The 20978-nt window shown below is 39.9% G+C and overlaps 2 protein-coding genes across 3 annotated transcripts; one reads left to right on the top strand and one right to left on the bottom strand.

The window, feature by feature from the left end:
• Positions 1-2124: 2124 nt before the first annotated feature.
• On the bottom strand, positions 2125-7109 carry supt7l (SPT7 like, STAGA complex subunit gamma). 2 transcript variants are annotated; one of them, XM_058398276.1, is made up of 5 exons: positions 6864-7109; positions 6089-6561; positions 5510-5834; positions 4204-4441; positions 2125-2490 (listed from the first exon to the last, which is right to left on the bottom strand). In XM_058398276.1, exons 2-5 carry the CDS (start codon positions 6511-6513, stop codon positions 2228-2230), a joined length of 1251 nt encoding a protein of 416 aa, XP_058254259.1. In that variant the 5' UTR covers positions 6514-6561; positions 6864-7109; the 3' UTR covers positions 2125-2227. The 2 variants fall into 2 exon arrangements, with proteins under 2 accessions (XP_058254259.1, XP_058254260.1); XM_058398277.1 differs by lacking the exon at positions 6864-7109 and adding an exon at positions 6687-6852.
• Positions 7110-7301: 192 nt separating this feature from the next.
• slc4a1ap (solute carrier family 4 member 1 adaptor protein) lies at positions 7302-18341 on the top strand. Its single transcript, XM_058399582.1, has 14 exons — positions 7302-8126; positions 8208-8424; positions 8637-8765; positions 8851-8911; positions 9420-9559; positions 10562-10722; positions 10904-10973; positions 11249-11438; positions 11631-11739; positions 11827-12088; positions 13506-13604; positions 13681-13733; positions 15620-15689; positions 16959-18341. The coding sequence occupies exons 1-14, from the start codon at positions 7320-7322 to the stop codon at positions 17006-17008; spliced, it is 2418 nt and encodes an 805-aa protein (XP_058255565.1). The 5' UTR covers positions 7302-7319; the 3' UTR covers positions 17009-18341.
• Positions 18342-20978: the final 2637 nt, after the last annotated feature.

Genomic DNA, 20978 nt, shown 5'->3' with positions numbered 1-20978 from the left:
CAGGGACATTACTAAGGAAAAAGTAAAGAGATTGGAAAGAAGTGGAAGCAGAAATCATTGTTGCTTCTGGTGAACCAGTACAGGTGGCTCGCTTCGCTAATGTGCTACAAGCCTAGTCCTAATCCTAGCATATAACAAACTCATTTTCAGACTGATTAGCGCAGCAGTGGCAGGCGTTACACAGGCACAGGAGACGAAGAAAGAAATAAGTGACACAGGTTGCTTGCTAATATGAATATTGAGTATACAGCTAGGAGATATTTGACTCATTTCTTTTTTACATATTTGAGTCTGTAGAGAAAGAAAGCAGAGAGGATTATTGTTTAATAAAATCCGAAGAGCATCAAAGCTGTTTGGAGCCAATCAAAACTCTCAGAAGGAACTGTAACAATCCTAAATGCTAATGAAGGATTCTGAATGCACCAGAACAGCTACTCAGAGGCATAACATTTGTGCCTGGATTAAATCCTACCATATATTAATGATCAACTATACAGCATGTTAAAGTACAAAATAACTGCATGTTGTACACTGTGTTTTTGTACACTTCATTCCAAGTTCTAGGAATACAAAAGTATTTTATTATAAAATTATAAATTTGTGTAACTGTAAATTCATTACTTACCCTAGTTTATGCCTCTGTATATGTATAGTTTGTGTATACACTGTTGTACATACAATGAACATAATGCACGTATATTGTACAGACATACATATTTATATTTGTACACATATTGTGCTTATCTATCTATCTATCTATCTATCTATCTATCTATCCATCTATCCATCCATCTACCTAGCCACCTAGCCACCTAGCCACCCACCCATCCATCAATCCATTCATCCATTTACCTATCCACCCATCCATCCATCCATCCATGAGAATCTAAAATAGAATCCTTTTTAAGAAAACAGATGACCAGACAATACTGGCTGTTCAGATATGTGCTGTTTTCCCACAACAGCTATAAATTAAAAGGAAAAACCAACATTAAGTGCCTTGGTACAGTGTTGTGCCACCGAGACATCTTTGACTTACCCAGATTCTAGAACCATACCCGACAGATGAACAGCATTCAGCATCTTTAGTGTTTTGATGATGGTGGTGGGCAAGCCTTTCAAGTGTTCAGGTGCTCTCTGGGTTAAGCTCTGGTGAGTGTAACATATGATTTCAATTATTTTCATTCTCATTACACTATTCAGTAAGTCCAACGGATGGGGGTGGGATCATTCTGTAAGAGACCACTCCCATCAGAATGGTTCCTCTCAAGATTTCTTCCTCATATCATCTCAGGGAGTTTTTCCTTGCCACTGTTGCCCCAGGCTTGCTCATTTGGGATACATGTTAGGGATAAATAGTAACTTAAGTTTAAACTTTTATAACAAAACTTGACTTAAACTTAACTTTTATTCTGTTTCAATGCTAAAGCTAATTTGAGACAATGTCCATTGTTAAAAGCGCTATACAAATAAATCGAATTGAATCATAATAGAAATGTTTAATCATTGGAGAAAGGAATCTTTAACTTTCAACAGAGGGCACACATGGACTGATATTATAGCTAAATGTGTGTGAGTATAACGAGTCACTGTTTATATCCACAGCTTGCAACAGAAATGACGTTTATATCTTGTGTAAATTCAAGCACGAGCCCCCGAGAGCTCATACACCCAATACCAACATCAGGTTAATTTTTTAAAGTGCACCTGTAATTTTCAGTGCTAATTGATCATTGATGGTAACACAGGACGCTGGTGTATGTGGGTGGATGTTTAGCCTCAGCGGTATTCCTTGTGCAGGTGTCTCGCACACAATGGCCTGCTTCCACTCTGGCAATCGGAAATGTTCAGTGCTGGAACAGGAACTGTAATAGCCTGTCTGTTTAATATGCAGATTTATGTGCGCTGTAATTAATTTGCCATTATCCGTTGATTGATGTACCTGTACATTCTGAAGCAAACACCGTCTATAATTATTCCCCATGAGGTGATTCCTGTGTCGCTCCATTACAATAAACAGATGCTTGTTTTTCATACAGCGAACAATATAACCACGTGACACAGTAAGCAGATAAAACGTTTACCAGGAAGCCATTTGTTAGAGAATACTCTCTTTCAGTAGTCTTAATGTAACCGCCATTTATTTTCACTAATACAAAACATCACAAAAGCAAACCATATCCTTTCACAATCATCAAGATTGTGCATCAAGTCCTAGAATACGCGCTTATACTTTGCGCATTCGTTTCTTCGGCCTCTGGTTAAAAGGGGAGGTGCCTATCAGCGAGTCCGGAGACTGAGAGCCGTAGCTGGCATCCGAGTCTCCAGGAGACGGAGCTGTTCCGGCGTCGCTCATAGTGGACATCGGGCCATCCTCAAAGACGTCACTTGTGAGAACGCCGTGGCCTGAAACCTGGCCCTCCTCACCGTCCTGCGGCTCCATCTTTACCTGCTGCAGCTGCCACAAGGGGGAGCCATTTCCTGCTGCACCTGATACAGCAGGACCAAAGCAGAAAAAATCTTATTTAGGCTGGCGCAGTTAATCATAATATCATACAGTTTTATGGCTGGAATATGTGTCCTAAACGTACAACACCTCTGTTCAGTTAGCTCGCCTCACAAGGGTTCACTTAGTAGATCGTATAGACAGTAAGGCTTAAACTGCACTCATGATACGCAGCCACAAAGCCTTAATACAGTATTCGATCCAAACTATGCAAAATACTGGCAATATTTTATAACACATACGTATGAAAAGCATCGATGCATCCAATTAGTTCTATATGGATTGCTGAGAAAATTTCCTTAAGATAGAATTACTTTCACTACTTTGGTTCTCTGGTAGTCTAGGGGCTTTCATCGCTGCATCTAGGGTTCGATTCCTAGGCAGGGAACCAACCCAGCCACTGAGGGGTTAAGTCTCAATGCCAGTACCAAGCCCAGGAAAAAAAAATGACAGGGTTGTGCCAGGAAGGGCATTTGGAGTAAAACCTGTGAAAAATCAGTAGATTTATCTGCTAAAAATCTGCAGAAATATCTGCAGATCAGATGATCCGATGCGGCGACCCTGAACAGGAAGCAGCTGTAGGATGACAACTTTCACTACTTGATAACAATAGTAAGATTTTTGCTGGTGCATTATGGGAGAGTGTACAGTGCCTGTGGAGTTGCTGTCACAATCCATTTTGAGCAATGGTCTAAATCAGCCAATCAAGTGCCAACAGTGCGATGAATAAAAAACTATACTTGCACTTAAAGCCAAAGTGCTTCAGTCAATATTTCCATCAAAAAATGCTCATATAACTACCGCTTACAACAGTAGTGAGCAGAAAAGCATCAGCTTCTGCTTCTGTCAGCTAAGAAGTTACCAGTTACCCACTGTGCCACTGTATAAAGTGGTTGGTGAGAGTATGTGTTATTTTATATGCATTCCTGGTTGGCCTAGAGACATAATCATTATTTTCAGGATCAGACTGATCAATTAATTGATTGATTACCATCCAACATGAGATTATCCAGGTGTTGACTGCAATATAGCTGTTCATTTACTGTATTTCTGCAAAACTAAACACTTGCAGCTCCTTTATTTATTACCAGCCTGCAAGCTCATGCTCCGACTTAGTGAGTCAGGAAGCATTTAACAGGAATACAAGAAGCTGCAGAATCACAGAGGTGTCTGTGAATGTAATATTCAGACCACCACGGAGATGAGAGGAAAAAAAAAAAAAGAGGAAATGGCTGAGTAGCACCTAGAAATAGTGTAATTACCCCCCAGGTCTCCATGTTCATATAATCCTGTCTAAATTGCTCTCTTTACAGCGGCTACTCAGTGATTTTATATTCAGATGAGTGAGATCTACAGTGACAGTGTTCGTCTTAGTTCCTCCCTGGAGGAACTACTGATTTTTAACAAATCCAGCTGTGGGGCCAATTTTAATCCTGCCTGGATATACAGCTCTATTTTTGCTTCTTACACCAGGGAATGCTGCTACTCATTCGATTTAGATGTTTCTAGTGACAGATTAATAGAAACTATTTCCAGAGATTAGGGAATTCAATTCTAAAACAAAATAATACTTTATCTCCTGTAGTGGATATGATACGCAATGCACTCTGTGGTATAAAGTAATTCCAAATGAAAGATTTTTATCGTAGAACTATATTCTATTACAGACACAGAAGTAAACACTTCGTCTTTAGTACCTGAGGTGTGAGGTGAGTGTCCATCCTCGAGTCCTGCAGCCAGTCTGTCACTCGACATCCCCAGTACTCCAGTGGACATTGTTTGCTCTGCTGAAGTCATCTCCCCCTCAGCTTCCTCGCTCAGTGTGAAGGCGAGATCATTAATAGGTTCTTCCTTCACTTTAAGCGGCTTGGAATCCTCCAGAGCCTTCTCGGGGTTTACCAATCTCTCGTACTCATCCGAGAGCTCTTTGCTGACCTGCAAACCAAAAATATCGCAATTCAGGTAAGTGCAAAATGTCCAGCCTACAGATTTTCCTTAGATTTAAATTGCCACATGTGCAAACAGCCATGTCTTGATCATTGTTTATACCAGTGATTTTTGATCTTGGGGTGGTGGAAATCTTTTATTTTGAACATAAAGTTCAAAAGGAGTGTATAAAATACTCCACCTTCGGGTGACATGGGGACAAGTCACATGGGCTTTTGTGGTTTATCGTCATCAGAGCTGGACTGCTGATTAGACATGGAGCAATTTCATAACAAACAACAACAAGTATGAAGTCAGACTCATGGTTGAGAATAATGGAGCCTCTAACGATGCCCAACATTCCTATTAAGTGAGTAGTCTGAAACACTGAAGTCGGTTTATATCATTAATATTTATCCATCTAGCTGTCGGGTTGGGGTTTAAAATTGGTACCAGACTAAAATACCCTGATGGCAGAGTCCCAATTATCAGCTAATTCAGTTATTCTATCCATAGACAGATGCACAGATAGATTGATTGATAGATAGATGAAACAATTGTTAAAGTAATTATTAGTTTCTTATGAATTATCTCTAAGTTATGAAGACCTTTGTGGTCATAAAAATGAAGAAATCATATCTAGCGATCTACATTTTGCATGTTAAAATGCTTCAGTATGTGTTTTTAATTATAAACACATAAAAAGTCATTTTATTTTTGGCCATGCTTGGGTGATACTCCATCAGTTGAATCCACTCCTGTTCAATGCACTTACCTGCATAGATAGACTGAGCAACACTTGCATATTATATGATTTAATGTATTATAAGAGTTTATTGTATTTTTCAATTTGCACTCATTTGGCACATTAGTTGCACTAGAAGGAGTTTCTTTACTGCTACTAATTTATTGTTGTTTGCATAATTAATTAGGTGCTGTGTGTACGGCTGTGAAATCCAGGGTCACATTCCTTGTGTGTTCAGCCATATTTGGCCAATAAAACGAATTACTGATTCATTCAAAAGTCAAGTACCGTGCCAACCTAACCTTAAAGCTAGTGCGGTTAGAGTGGCTTACCTGAAGCATGTAGCTGTGGTAGTCTTTAATGCGGACCTGCCAGAAGCGCTGCAGAGCCAACACACTGCCGATGCCCACCTCATGGAAGACCTGTTCCACCACGTCAGGAAAAGGAGTAGAGCCAAGACGGGCTTCACGGTCCACAGCCACCCGCAGCAGCTGAGTCAAACGCAGGTAATGCTCATGCACCAGGTCAGTCAGGGTCTCCAGCACACTCTCCATCGCTGACTCAAAACCTGCGTGTGCCAACACTGTAGCAACTGACTGGTACAGGAGCTGGCGGCATGAGGGCCAGCTCAACTCAGTCACTGGCTCTCCTTCACCCCTGTACAGGAAAGAAAGAAAATCATAGGGGAATGAAAAACACAAAAAGAAGCAATAATGTGATTAATTCTGCCTGATTGTTCCTATTATATTGATTCCCTAACAAAGCAAACTGGCTCTTATAATGATATGTGCTACTGTGAAAAGCACAAATCAACTGTAAAGTATGATAATATGCACCATAAGGTGTTCCCATGTGACTTATTTACAAATGCTGAACTGTGACACATGTGGCAGAACCTAAATCATATTTACTTGTAAAAATCGCTCTCAGGGTCGCTGTGCCGCAGCTGAAACAGCTCACGAGGAGCTTTGCTGTCCAGCGGCAGCAGATCATCCGGTGCTGCCGGTGTGACTGGACGTGGCGGTAGTGAATCCATATCTTCTGGTTTGAGAAGAGTCTCAGACGCAGTGCTTGGGGGTTGCTGGCCTAGCTGTGCTGCCGAGATTAGGCTGCGGAGTCGTCGGGCATGCTGGCACAGCTGCACCGTATGGATTGTGAGGCTGCAGGGCTCGGAAGGAATGTCCAGCATGGTGGTGGGCCGAGGACGCCGTGCCGAAGGCTGGTGCAGAGGAGGGTCTTGCATCTCGACCTGGCGAAATTCACGCTGCAGGAGATCAAAGGAGCTTCGGCCTGGTGGGGCAGAGGCCACCGGGAGCTCACCCCAGTAGCGCATCATCTTCACTAGATACCTTCAGCTGGTGCCAGTACTTCCTGAGTAAATATCCTATAGGATATAAGGAATTGTTACTGAAGTTCATATTTACAACAGACTCGGCAGAAACAAATCAAACATGTGAAGCCTAAGTAACTGATCTTTCCCAACACCACAGATACACACAGTACACTCACTTGGGGTGTACCAATGTTTACAATCGGGTGATCTTCCTGTTCTAGAACAATAATCCACTTGATCATACGCCGTCTAGGTGCATTTAGGCACGGAAATCTCCAAACTTTAACAAAAAGGCTCCTAACGTGAATGATAAGAGATGATCCCATAGATAACATTATAGAAGTCTTACTTACGTCAACATCAATGATACAGGTGTTCGCGGATTAAAGCTGCTTACTTACTAGATAGCCATCTCGTTTAATAAACACAATACAATTCGGTGATTAGTAAAACGTAGCGAAAATGGAAAATATTGCAAAAATTATTCGTTTAAATATACTTAATAACTCTGGACAAACGCAGGCTTTGCGTGCTATATGGATATCCATATAAATGCTTCCGTGTGGCTACGAGGAGCTATTTTAGTTCCGCTTATGTTTTAAAAAAAAAAAAAGAATATTGTGATAATATGGCACGATGGGTGTTTAATAAAGAAATGTTAAGGTTTTTTAAACAAGATAAGGATATTCACTAAGAATATATGTGTGTATATTATATATATATATATATATATATATATATATATATATCACGACCCCTTTTCAGCCGGGATTAAACACGGAAGATTTACATCGACACACCAAACAGAAATGGCGGACACCGCGCACGCAGCGATGGAGTCGGACGGTTGTTTAAACCCAGAAAACAAATCAGAGATGGAGACGCTAAAATCACCAGGGGACGAAAAGGACGGAGCTAAAGAGGAATGCACAAATATCAGCGAGGATCCGTTCAAGAAGCCGGACATTTTCGCTGCGCCGTCTGTAGCACTGAAGAAGAGCAAAGGTGTGCAGAAGCTCGCAACTGAGTCTGATGGCGGTGTCGCATCATCTGATGAGAAAGATCCTGTTAAAGAATCCACAGAAAATGATGATCAGTCCTTTAAGCAATGTCCTGAAAGTCTAAACCAAACTCCGGAGACTGAGAAGCCTCTTAGGAAAGAAAAGGAGATCCATGCACCAACAAAACCAGAGATCAAATCCAAGAAAACAGTTAAAGTGCCACCAAGTGGTAAATTTCCTCCTCTTCCATACACAGAGCCTCCATGGGCCGAGGTACCAGGCGTCCCTTACACCTTCGAGTTGCTTAAAAATGGAGCCATACTGGACACAGTGCCTCTCAGTCAGCAGAGTTACTTTGTGGTGGGACGCTTACCTGTGTGTGACATCTCTCTGGAGCATCCCTCCATATCACGCTATCATGCCGTGGTGCAGTATCGTGGAAAGGTAGGAGACACCGGTGTTGTAGGAGAGGAGCTTGGATTCTACATCTACGATCTGGGCAGTACTCACGGCACTTTTGTAAACAAGAACAAGATCCCTCCGAAAACGTATATAAGATTGCACGTCGGCCATGTCCTGAAGTTTGGAGGAAGCACCCGGCTCTTTATCCTTCAGGTTAGGAATGTCAGGTTTTATAGTATATATCAGCCTAAAAGGAGGATTGTTGTTCATGCTTCCTGTTTGCTTTATCTACAGGGTCCTGAATCGGATGAAGAGGCCGAGTCGGAGCTGACAGTTACAGAGCTGAGAGAGCGAGCCAGGAAGCAGCGAGAAGAGCTAGAGAAGAGGATGATGGGAGATGGTTCAGATGATGATGACGATGTTGATGAAGACAACAAGGAGGAGAAGAATGAAGAGAGTGTTGCTCGAGGAAGACGTGCTGCAGAAGACAGTGGCTGCTCGTGGGGAATGGGTAATGATTGATACTGTCTAATGTTTATTACATTATATTCATCTCTAATGCTCATCTAGTGCTAGAAAGACAGATTTTAGCTGTGTACAGCATGGGATGATAAGCAAAATTGTTAGTTGGTAAACACAAATGCCTCCTAGAGTTTGTCATATCACCTGTCAATGGTTTTAATATCTATTTATTCCTTTATTCTGTATTTTTTGAATGAACAGGAGATGATGCAGCCCCGGAGGAGGATGAGAACGAGGAGAATCCATTTGCCACAGAGTTTCAAGAGGACCAGGAAGCAGCCTACCTGAAAGATCCCAAAAAGGCTCTGCAAGGATTCTATGATCGAGAAGGTAGACTATTTTCCATTCTTAGTCTGGGCTAGTTTAACAAATCATTCTGGGTGAATATGAATATAATCTTTCTTTATGATTTCAGGAGAAGAACTGGAGTTTGAGTATGACGACAAGGGACATGGCACCTGGCTGTGCAGAATCAAGTAATAAATACAATTTCGATACTGAAACAACACACTGCTGTTGAATTGTGGAGTCAGGACGTCTTGCTTGCTTTTCAGCAAGAGCGACCAGAGGTTGATTTTAAGGAGATCATTCTAATCCTTTATTGTTTCTATAGAACAACATGAGCAGGGACTCCTGTAGCAGATGCTAAGGTTTCCCCTAGACATGACAACCTGCGTTTGTTTCGTTACAGTGAATCTAAGAGAATGTAAAGAAGAAAACGGGTAACGATTGTTCCTAAGTAATAACAGGAACTAACTTGCTTCACCGACATCCTACAACTTTACATATACCTATAAACAATATTATTATTATTATTATCTATTAGACAAAAATTTACCTTTTAATAAATTAAAAATGGCTACCTTCGGAAAATGAAATAAGTTGGCTAAAACACATCAGCACTTGCTAACATTAATAATCAATAAATAATATTTTTGTGACTCTCGCATCAAGACGACGGTTTGTAAACCTTTTTCTCTGCAGGTTGCCGGTGGATGATGCTCTGGGTAGGCAGCTGATCGCTGAAGTCACACACTCTGGTAGAAAGAAGGAGGCGGCTGTACAGTGCTGTTTGGAGGCGTGCCGCATGCTGGAGGCTCGAGGTCTGCTGAGGCAGGAGGCAGGTTAGTAGATAGGAGCAGCAACCTTGGGTTTATCATGGGAAATATATCCACAACACAACTTAGTGCCGTTTGCATTAAAGTATGGAATTATTGTTGCGTTCAAAATTGCTCTGTGCTACACACATTGCTACTAACTTCAAATTAGAACATTAAGGGGTCTCTTATTATTATTATTATTATTATTATTATTATTGGTTTGCCTGTTTGGTGGCTGATAGACTGGATACTCAACAATGATGAGCAAGTAGTTACAGCAGTTGCCATAGAAACCATCTAGAAATTACATTCACATTCCATTTGCTCCTGAGTTGGTGTAAATTTTATACCTTTGGGATACTAGACGTCTGTCCAATGGTGGGTTCATCAAATATACAATATAACTATAATTTTATTATAACTTAAAGCTTAAAAAAAATCAGAAGTGTGTGGGTGAGTCAGAGCATGTACTGATGGACAGCAGCGTTTCACCAGAAAAGTGTGTAGAGTTTCCTCAGCTTTTTGTTTCTTAGTTATGACCGTAGTACCTTGGTGTGTTTTGGAGATATTGCTAGCTAAATAAATAGCTAATTCTGAATTATATTTTGGTTGCATTGACACCACTTGTAACGAATATATACAGTTTATACAGTTCATATACCTTCCGAGTCTGGCTCCTTACAAGCATAGGGAGTTTTTCTAGACCACTGTTGCCTCTGTTGTGTTACTGAGGATCAAACTCTACATCCTGGATTACGGTAAAGCTGCTAGAATAGAATAGATTTCACCTCCTGGACTAGTCAAGGAACTATATAGATGAACAAAATCTTTTTTTTTTTTCCCCCTTTCAAATCTGTCAGATATAAAGTATGACATATAAAATAATCACTTTAGTGTTTTTGAGCAAATGAAACTCCATCATGAGGAGCAGGATATTGGAGTATGTGGTCATCAAGTACACACACACACACACACACATATATAACATGATTTAATGAGATTTCTCCTTCTGTCCCTTGCTTCCAGTCTCTCGCAAGCGTAAAAAGAAAAACTGGGAGGATGATGATTATTACGACAGCGATGACGACTCCTTCCTGGACCGGACAGGTACTGTTGAAAGGAAGAGAAAAGAACGCATGAAAAAAGCCGGCAAGATCCAGGAGAGGCCCCAGACCTACGGCTCTCTGGTATATATATATATATATATATATATATATATATAAAACTGTATTACATTCCCTGCTCTCACAAAGTCACTCTCAGGCTATAAAGTGAAAGTTTCTGTTTTTACTACGATTATTATAGTTAGTTAGTAACTAGTAAGTAACTAATACTTATTTTGTCATCTTCACATTTGTTATTTTTAAGGTTGCTAAGCTCGCTGAAGTGGAGAAAGAACTGGCTACGACTGAGAACACGCTCAACTCTTCAGGGAAAGGTGAGATGATGACTGAGTGACTGGATATCTGTCTTTCTGTCTTACTTTCTTCCTATATTTCTTTTTTTCCATCTGTCTGTCTGTCTCTTTCTTTCTTTTTCTGTTTCTTTCTCTTTCTTTCTTTCTTTCTTTCTTTCTTTCTTTCCATCTGTCTGTCTGTCTTTTGTTTTCTATTTCTCACTCTCTTTGTCTCCTTTCTGTCTTTCTTTCTTTCTGTCTTTATTTTGTGTCTTTAACTCTGTCTCATTTGTTTCTTTCTTTCTCTCTCTTTCTAGGGGGCTCCAGCTCAGCTACAGAGGACCCTCTGGATGCGTTTATGAGCTGTGTGCACAGTCAGGCCGCTGTGGACTTGGTACAGAGAAAGAAGATGCATGTCCATGTTGCTGAACTGAAGAAGGAAGCACAGCAACTGCGAAAGCTCATCGACTTAACCAGACCCACAGAGCTGCCCTCACTGCAGAGCCGGTGAGATGTACAGACAGGAGTTATATTCCTCAGACAGCAGAAATGAATGAATGTGTGAATATGCAATAGCATTGACATCCTATACAAGAACCTTGTACCTGAGATGATCCACTGTCCGCTATCCTGACCAGGAGGAGGGATGAACGAAAGATAAAGATATATACATAACTGTGTGTTTCTCTCTCATCTCAGGCCTGGCAATCAATCATCTGAGCCTGACAAGCCCAAGAAGTTAGTCCTGCCATTGTTTGGTGCTATGAAAGGTGGCAGCAAATTTAAACTGAAGACCGGGACCATAGGGGTGAGACACCATCATGAATCATCACCCTGTCAGTCAATTATTACTTCTTCTTAGCTTAACTATAAACCTTTTATTGCATACAAACAGAAGTTGCCTCCCAAAAGGGCCAACCTGCCTTCTGAGCTCTTCAACATGAAAGAACTTCCGCCTGGAGGAGAGGAGGAGGAAGAAGAGGAGGATGAGCAAGAGGAGGGAGGGCAAAAGACATATGACATGGACAAAGAGTGTAAAGATGAGGATAGAGAGAGCACAGCTGCTTCAGAGATTGATATGGAGCCGGCACAGGCCGATGAGACGCAACACGTCGATGCCTCAGATGCTGGAGAAACCTGTTCACGGAGCCCTAGAGGTCAGTGTGTGACTATAACTAACGTAAATCTGTTAAAGGTGATGCTGGATTCATGATTTCTCTTACATCCTCTCACTCCCTCCCAGCAAACATTATTAGATTTATAAATCTTGACTCAGTTTTCAACCGAATTAACTTTTACATTCACAATATTTGTGAGTAAGGCATGCTGTAATTTTCATCAAATCATTTCTGAAATATTTGTTTCCGAACATGGTTTCATAAGCTCTGACAAAAAATATCCCTTTTTACATAAAAGTACCCCAGTCTGGCTTTATGATTGTTTTTTTTAAGAATTAGCCTGATGTCTTTAGCGTTAAAAACACTAAATAATTAACATAAGTGAGTTTAGCAGTGGGAGATTTTTAGTCCAATTAATTTCGCCTTATTAGAATTCTTATTTTATGTAAGGTTTTAATGACTGTGTAAACTAGCCTTCGTTGTATCCTCACCATGGCTTTAGCTAGCTTGCTAAGAATGTCTGCCAGTTCTAGCTAGCTAGTAAATGGTGCTAGCTGCCTGTAGAACCCTAAATAATGATAAATTCAATATTTTTTTCCAGACAATATGGCCTTGTCTATGAACTTCTGAAAACTTAAATAGGAAAAAAGTTTTCCATTAAAAATGACTAATCACATAACGTCACCTCTGTCACAGCTTTTTACCTCAGTTAACCACACCATAGCTGTTAAGATGTGGTCAGCAGTACAAAAAAAAAAGAAAAGATTTAGGGAAAGGGGTTGCTTACTGTCCATAATTTGACTATGAGCTACAGTGTTAAGCGCTAATAAACAACCAGTCCATACTGAAAAACAAACAACATTAACCATGACCCTTCAGTGAGTGTACATAAGCTGAAGGGTCTGCAATCATGTAGTGTCCTTTATATTGCATACACTGTATGGCCATTGTGTGTGTGTGTGTTTGTACACTTTACCACTTATAAAATAGCTTGAACAGATGCTATACAGATGCTTTTTTGCAGGATGATGATGAAAGAATGATAATACCGAACAAAGTAGAGAGTATAAACAGTTATATAACTCATGGAACAATGACGGACCCAAACACTTGAAAATGAAGCTCCGATAACGTTTTCATGAGCAATAAAGAGCGACACAGCGCACAGCCGAAACGTTAATAGCTTTTCTTTTTGAATGTGATAGCTCTTCAGCAGAGATTTTAACCAAAAAAGGATGGCTTTAAGTCATCTTTGGTCAGGAATTCAAGCACTCGCTTGATTTAACAAAGTCTGCCTTGAAACATTTAGTTTGCTCAGCTTATGGTAGCGGTCGCTATTTAAGCACGGTGCTTGAGATGCTGTAACAGACTTTGAACACAAGGCTGCACTGTTAAGCTGTTTTCTAATGTAAATAGAAATTTGTTACTCACCAACGGTTGATTTTGGGTTTTAAAGAGGACACAGAGAGACCAGCTGTAAAGAGGCCTTCCTCACACGGAAAACAGAAGGCTAAATCAGTTCATCCTAAAGACGTCTCCCCCTCAGCACCTCAAGGTACAATTGTGTTATAAAGGGAGAAGGTGTTCTTGTCGAGCAACACAAAATCATGAACTTTTTTGAAACTTTTCAGGGGAAGACCGACCTCCTCTGAAGAAGAGTGGGAAGATGATTGGTCCCAGCAGGGTATGTAGTGTGTGTGTGTGTGTGTGTGTGTGTTTATGGCAAGAGACATTTTAGTATTTTATTCAACTTTACAGATTCCCTAAAGTCTTGTGCCTACACATGGTGTTGTGAGTGAGTGCGTTGGTGCAATGTTTGCTTTAAGATGACTCACAAAAAAAAAATAAAATAAAAATATTGCATTGCTCCAAGTGCATTTTGATTGAAGTGCACTGACATGCCTTTAAATCTCCAGATTTATTTGTACCCTTAGCAAAAATGAGTAAATATCTTTTCTATCTTCTTCCTCCAAAAAGAAAAAACTGCCTAATTCTTATAAGGGGGAAAAAAACCTTTAGCAAAAAATATCACACAAACCACAAATACATTTTTAACAAAACCACACGTGACCATTTTTGGCACCCCTAAAAAAAAAAAGATAACTCCAGCATGTTCCTGTTTTAGATTTTGCTTTAAGTTCACCTGTGTTCGGGAACACTGAAGTGATCGACCTTATGTTTCAGTGCTGTATATAAATACGAGGTGTGACTTACTCATCCGTGTGGGGAAGAGAAGACGCCATGCAAATGAGACACAAATGGGTTGACCGTTATAAATTAGGTAATGGCTACACATTTGGAAACGCCCTGATAATAATTATGAAGTTTAAAACAACCAGAGTTGTAATGAACCTGCCTGGAAGAGGATGTGGAGAGTATTTTTGCTTAGACAGTGGGGGAAATCTCTCTAGGGATTACAGATGAGGAACATTTTGTGGTCACTTAAGTCTCCACAACTACAATTAGACACCACCTCCATGCCAATAAACTATTTGGAAAAAGCCTTTTCTTTCATCATGTAAGCACCTGGAGTTTGTTAAATGATACTGGAAATGGGTTCTGTGTTAAGAGGAGACAACAAATGCAAGATGGGGAAAAGATCAGTATACAGAAGAATACTGACTGTCCAGGATGGTGGAGGATCTGTGTGAGAATGTTGTATGCCTGTTTTTCCTCTAAAGGCCCTGGGAACCTTGTTGGCCTTTGTTCGTAATCATATCAACAGAAGATCTATCTTTTCTGTGTGATACCATTGTTCGACAACAGCTGGAATTTGGTCTGGTCTCTATCCTACAATTATTTATTAACAAATAAGATCAAACACTTTTAAATCTTTGTAGACGCTTGTAATAGCATACTTTCATAGTATTTTTTGGAAGAATTGAGGAAGTTGGAAGAGGGCAGCCATGATCCAGGGGTGCTCAAGGGTCGAACATTGGCAGCTTGTTAGTGCTGGGGCTTGATCAGTAACCCATCTATAACTACTGAGCCCATCATATTCTCATGGGGGGGGAACCTTCTTGAGATATGTAACGTCATGGACTCCATGAAGTAGCAAAGGATTTAATGAGAATTCGTCTGACTCTACAGAATCTGCAGCTGGTGCATGGTCAGATCTCCATGGATGGTGCATAACAGGACAGTGCTCCAAATCATCCATCTAAATCCACACACACATAATCCAATGACTCTGAACTTGAGCTTCTGACAAGACCATTACACATTTTCTGATTGAAATCCCATTAAAAACCTGGAATTGCTGAAGAGGAGAGCCCAGAACTAGCGATTTGGAGAGAGTCTGATTTAAGTAGACCTCTGAGACTCTTATTGCAGAAGATTTAGTGGATGAGGAGGTCACACTGTAATGCAGTAATACGGGGGTGCCAATAATTATGACACAACATCTGGTTTTTAGATTTCTACTTCAATTAAAAATGAGATTTTTGGAGTGTCCGATCAAACTCCGTATATTTTACGTAGCTTCAGCAAAGGTGCTGAGAATTCTGGAGCTGATTGTACAATAGATAATATTACATGCATATATAATGATGTATTTATGTATTCCTCCAGCCTCCAAGCACCGTGTCCAAACAGTACCCAGAGGACGACCCTGATTACTGTGTGTGGGTGCCTCCAGCAGGTACTGTAGCAGCCTCTGGCTTTAAGGTTTTGCTAATCAGGAGAATAGACACACAAATTCATTCCAGCCAAAACAATTAATTTTAATTAATGCTCACTCTCCAGTTTTCATTCAGCAAGTGCAATAATCCCACTCAGTGGTTTGTGTTTTCCTTTCTTTGATCAAACCATACTTAAAATGCCGATTTGGCAGAAATCATGCCTAGGCTAAAAAATCTTTCAGACCAAAGTCTGAGAGGAAGAGAGGGTAAAAGAGGGAAGTGAATGTATAACACAGCTGCAACCAACAGCAATTAGTAATTAGAGGGAACCCAGTAATCACAATGCATTTTTGTCGAAATCACTGGCAACAAAGCTATGGCTTTACGATAAGATAAAGCCAGCCTGAACCTTTTTACTTGGTATGAAAGTTTGTTCCTTGATCTTGTTGAGATTAATGTTTGTCTCAATACAGAAACTAATGGCCTCAATTGCACTCGTGTATCCGCTACACGGTCTTTCACAATACAAGATAAGCATTACTATTTGCGGTTCTTTTCTTTAAATGGAGATATGCAGAGAAATCCAAAAGGAACACTGGGTTTGTTATCTAAATGAACAGGTTTTTCCATCGATTATTCGCATTTACGTAAGAAATGTGGTATTCGTAAAATTCCGGTTAGTTCGGGGCGAAAAAAAATATTCCTTTCCTACGAGAGCTCGTGTAAATTTAACTATATGGTGACACTTGTTCCAGGTTTGATGGGTTTAATTGGTATAACTGGTGTGAGTTATTGCACATTTCATATAGTGTCAGGTTTAAATAGCTCATTTATTTAAACTGCACACAAATATAGTGAAAGCCAGTTGTTTCATTAGACATTTAATTAGGAGAAAAGCAAAGAACTGTGCTAGCTGCAATGGCTGAGCTGCATTATTGGAAGATTTAGTACACACCATGCATGGGAGGCATTCGAATCTTCTTCGACCTCCCTGTGAGCTTTGCCTTTTAAGGAGTTTTGTGGGTGTCACTAAATGCAGATCAGCTATGCCATGCATGTGCATTTGATCAGAGTTTATCAACATGTTTATGTATGAAGAAAGGAATTTTTAGTTTGGTTTGTCCAACAAAAACATGACTTTACTAAAAAATGAGACCCATTGACTATTGTTATGTGTTGGGAAGCTTCCATTGAAACATTTTGCTTCCAATTAAGGCATTAATGTGAGACATGTGTCTGTGAATACTGCTGTCATGTGTGAACTGGATTTCTCTGCTGTGTTTGAACAGGTCAGACCGGCGATGGGCGGACTCATCTTAACGACAAATACGGCTACTGAGAGCCGTGAGACTTTTATTGGTGTCAGCATGATGAGCAGCTGACAAAATACTCCATTCCCTCAAAAGTCTGGATGGTTTAAGAGAGACTTGAGCACTTTGCAAATGGATTGTGAGCAGAGCATTTTCTTGCATTCTTTTGGCTTACCATCTGTGTTCGCACTTACAGTGTGTGTTCTTAGTGCACAGCGCAAATGGGTCTTGAAAAAGGAGCCTGGGAGGAGGATAGTGAATTACACTGTGAGGATTTTTCTAAATGTTAAATCAGAAATGTGATGGAGCAGTCATCGAACGTGGTCAGGACAAGCACTTACATCGTCTGCATTCTGAATCCTGATACGTTCACCTACAGATAATCGGTCATACTGGACAATTAAAGGAAACCACTCACCTTGAATGGCTTGCATGTTAAATGTTTGATTTTAACATGTGCTCTTCATTGGCATCCGCAGGGTATTTTTCTGAGTTAGCTTTTCTTTTTTGGTACATTTTCACTTCCTTTCTACATTATGCACAGTGCCACAGGTGGTGCCAGTTCTTGTTTGAGATCATAATCATTGTAAAATACATTAGAGATGTTGTTCTGTGTTCAGTCACGCACACATCCTCCAACTTGTCACAGGAATCAACCAACGAATTAGCCCCACAATCACTAAACCCATCACTTTATATTGCAGTATAAATATATACAGTATATCATGTGTTTCAGGGTGGAGTTTCCTTTACCAGCTAACTTTGTGTGTTTCAGTACTTTAACCCTTCATAACTCCTTACTTGGTTTCAAGAAGCGGTCCAGTGCTGACTCAATCCACCATACTGGTCACTATCTGTGTAACACTAGCTGTCCTGGCCGAGATATTAGGCCGTCCCGGGTGAGGTTATTAAGCCGTCCAGCCAGAAACAGCAAGTGTTCAGGCTGGATCTGTGTTGGGCTTGTGTTACCTTAGCCGAGAGAGGGCGAGTGTATTCACCAGCCATCTGGAGGCTTGCTCTGTATCCTGGCTTTAAGAGCAAGCTGTCCATGAATCAAGTGACACGTGTGTGTAAGTTTGATGAACATATCTGGGGGAAGGGTGAGTGTGCTGTGTGTATGTGTTCCTTCTATTTGATATTAATGAAGAGTGACTCAGTGTTTTAAGGAGGCGTGTTGGCATGAATGTGTGTTGTTTTGTCCAAGGAAAGATTAAGCCCTCCCACAGACTCTACAACTCTCCAGTAATACTTTTTTTTAAGACCTTTATTTAATTGTTCTTTAGTCCTAGACAAGATGTAAAAGAAAAGTGTATTTTTTATGACTCTACTTTTCATAAAATAAATGGCTCAATGTATACTTCATTATTATTATTATTATTATTATTATTATTATTATCAGAATCTGTTTGGGGGAACCTCCAAATACGAATCTCACACACTTTACGTTGTCCATCACTGTAAAGGGAGTGTTATCTGACCCATTCTGACCTGAACTTATTCAGTATAAAAGAGTAACTGTGAAAAAGAAAGAAAAAATTAATTACAAATAAAGTACATAATACGCTTCTTTAAACCATTTTCTAATCTTTTTTTTTTTCCACTATTACTATTTTAAGTAATTATTTCATTCCAGTAATGACAATAATTTGGTAATTTAATTCAGACTTTTTTTTTTTTTTTTCTAAACAGGACATTTACTAGTGATTCATTACTCTTTTTTTTTTCTTTAAATAAAATCCAGCTATTATTATTATTATTATTAGTTAATTATTTCCCCTCTTCACAGTTCATTTCCACCATGTATGAAAAAAAAATTAAACATTAAATATAACATTAAAATATTAATAAAATAATTAAATATAATATTAAAATATTAATAAAATATTAATATTTAACTGACTTATTTGACCAGTATTGCACACACTTGTGAATCATCGCTAATTACTTTTTCCTTGCAACTGCAAATACATAATTGGAACATCATATCACACAGTTACTTGCTAAGCTCAAACATCTGGAACCAGTCCATTCCATTTCCCGGTTATCATTTCATAGCAAACCCAAATACAAAGACTATAATTTAAAAAGCATATAAAAGCATGCCAATTTTGTAATATTAACTTACAATTATGGAGGTAAAAAGTTGAGATACATTTTTCCATATTAAACAAGCTGATCAAATATTATTACAGGCTGATCACACATTGATTAGTCTTAGCCTCCTTATGCATCTGATGTATATTTACAGTTTTCTGGCCACAAGCCTCAAGACTGTCGAAGTTCACAACCTGATCAGCTCTCCTCCTCTACCTGGCAGGTTCCCTGAGAAAAACAGACTTCTGAGCACCTGCGACACAGTAAAATCAGAGCCTGGGAAAGTGGAATCTTTATAACAGAACCGCGGGAGGAAAATTCCTCTCTGAACGTCTGTGAGAGGCAGCCAACTGTTTAGAGCGTGGCTTAAAATACCATCAGGTGTCAAATTGCTTCAACCTGTTTCATCGGCCTAATTTACTACGGCATCTTGAAAAGCACCGAGACTACGGCCTTCGTGGATTTAGAGACAGTAAGCATTTTCACAGACATCCGTAGACATTCTTCCAAGCATTCTCAGGAAAAGAGGAATCTGTAAGTAAACCACATTGAAAACATCGACTACACGTGTTGCTACACGTTTACGCCATAATCACCGCAGGATTGTTTTTATTTCATTCTCCCTACAAATGATCTTTCATACTTCATATTTCAGGGCCTGGCTGCTCATCATAATGCTGACAAACCTAATATTTTATCCAATAAGATTGAAAATAAATGTCGCCTTTACTGACCACTGTTCACCAATTCTAATACAGAAATATATAATAATAATAATAATATGTAAAGCACTGAAATTGAAATATTTTATTTCAGAACGTTCCTCCTTCACTCACACATCATAAAAACATCTCTTCGTGGTTGGAGTGCGTTTAATGAGCTATAATTATAGTAAATGGAGCCGTAGTGATAAGTGAAGGACATGCTGGGAGTGGATGAGTGTCAGGATCCCGTCGCTAAAATAGTCCGCCGATTTTAAACACGTTTCACTTGTACCAGACATAGATGGCTCGTCTAGCCACATTCTTCACATCTATCTTTCGATCATCCATCTACTATAATTGTGCCACTCCCGAATGGTTTCCTCTGGCTTAGCAATACTGCTGTGTATTGACGTCAGCCTCCACTCTCACTCACACACAGACACAAACACACAGCTTATCGCCCTGCTTGGGATCTGGCAAGAGCAGGCCGGTGGAATCGGCCCACGCTGGAACTAGTATGCAGCTCGATGGTGGGTTTGGACCTTTGATTGCTGCCAGGCTTTTGCACGTTATACGACCAAGAGTCCAAGATTATGAACGTACTACTGGGCTACACCAGATGATACTTATTAATCCAGCCCCTTCATTTCATTCAAAGGTTAACGAATGATGAATTATATCTATCTATATCTATATCGTCCTGTCAGGAAAGTACAGAGTTACTTGCAGAAGAGTGCGTTGTCCAAGAAATCATTTGACTCAGTTGTAGGAGTTTCACAAAACTGAATAAACAAACCAGTTCCTGGTACTGGCTTCAGACTTTTGGACCCTACGCAATGAAAAAAAACAAAACCATACACACACGATGATGACATTGTACACTCGCATACTTGTGAACTAGAGATAAGGGCACAGAAAGGAAGCCTCGCATCACACAATCAGATACAACTCAAGTATTGGCATGTTAGTACCAAATCTTTGGTCTCAACTCACTTTGTACCAGCACTGAAGGACACAGGGGCCACTGTTTCAGCTCATGGAACTTAAATTGTGCACAAAACCAACACTGGAAAGATAGCACACATGTTACAAAATGGAGGTAAAGAGTTATCAGATATGGCGAAGGGATAAAGAATGTGCTTTGAAAAACATTCGAGGAACTGTGTTAGAGGCAAAAAATGTGATCTTGATCAACAACAAA

The sequence above is a fragment of the Hemibagrus wyckioides genome, linkage group LG09, assembly GCF_019097595.1.
Source record: "Hemibagrus wyckioides isolate EC202008001 linkage group LG09, SWU_Hwy_1.0, whole genome shotgun sequence".
Lineage (NCBI taxonomy): Eukaryota > Metazoa > Chordata > Actinopteri > Siluriformes > Bagridae > Hemibagrus > Hemibagrus wyckioides.
The sequence above is the reverse complement of the archived record's forward strand: the minus strand, read 5'-3'. Positions and strand labels throughout refer to the sequence as shown.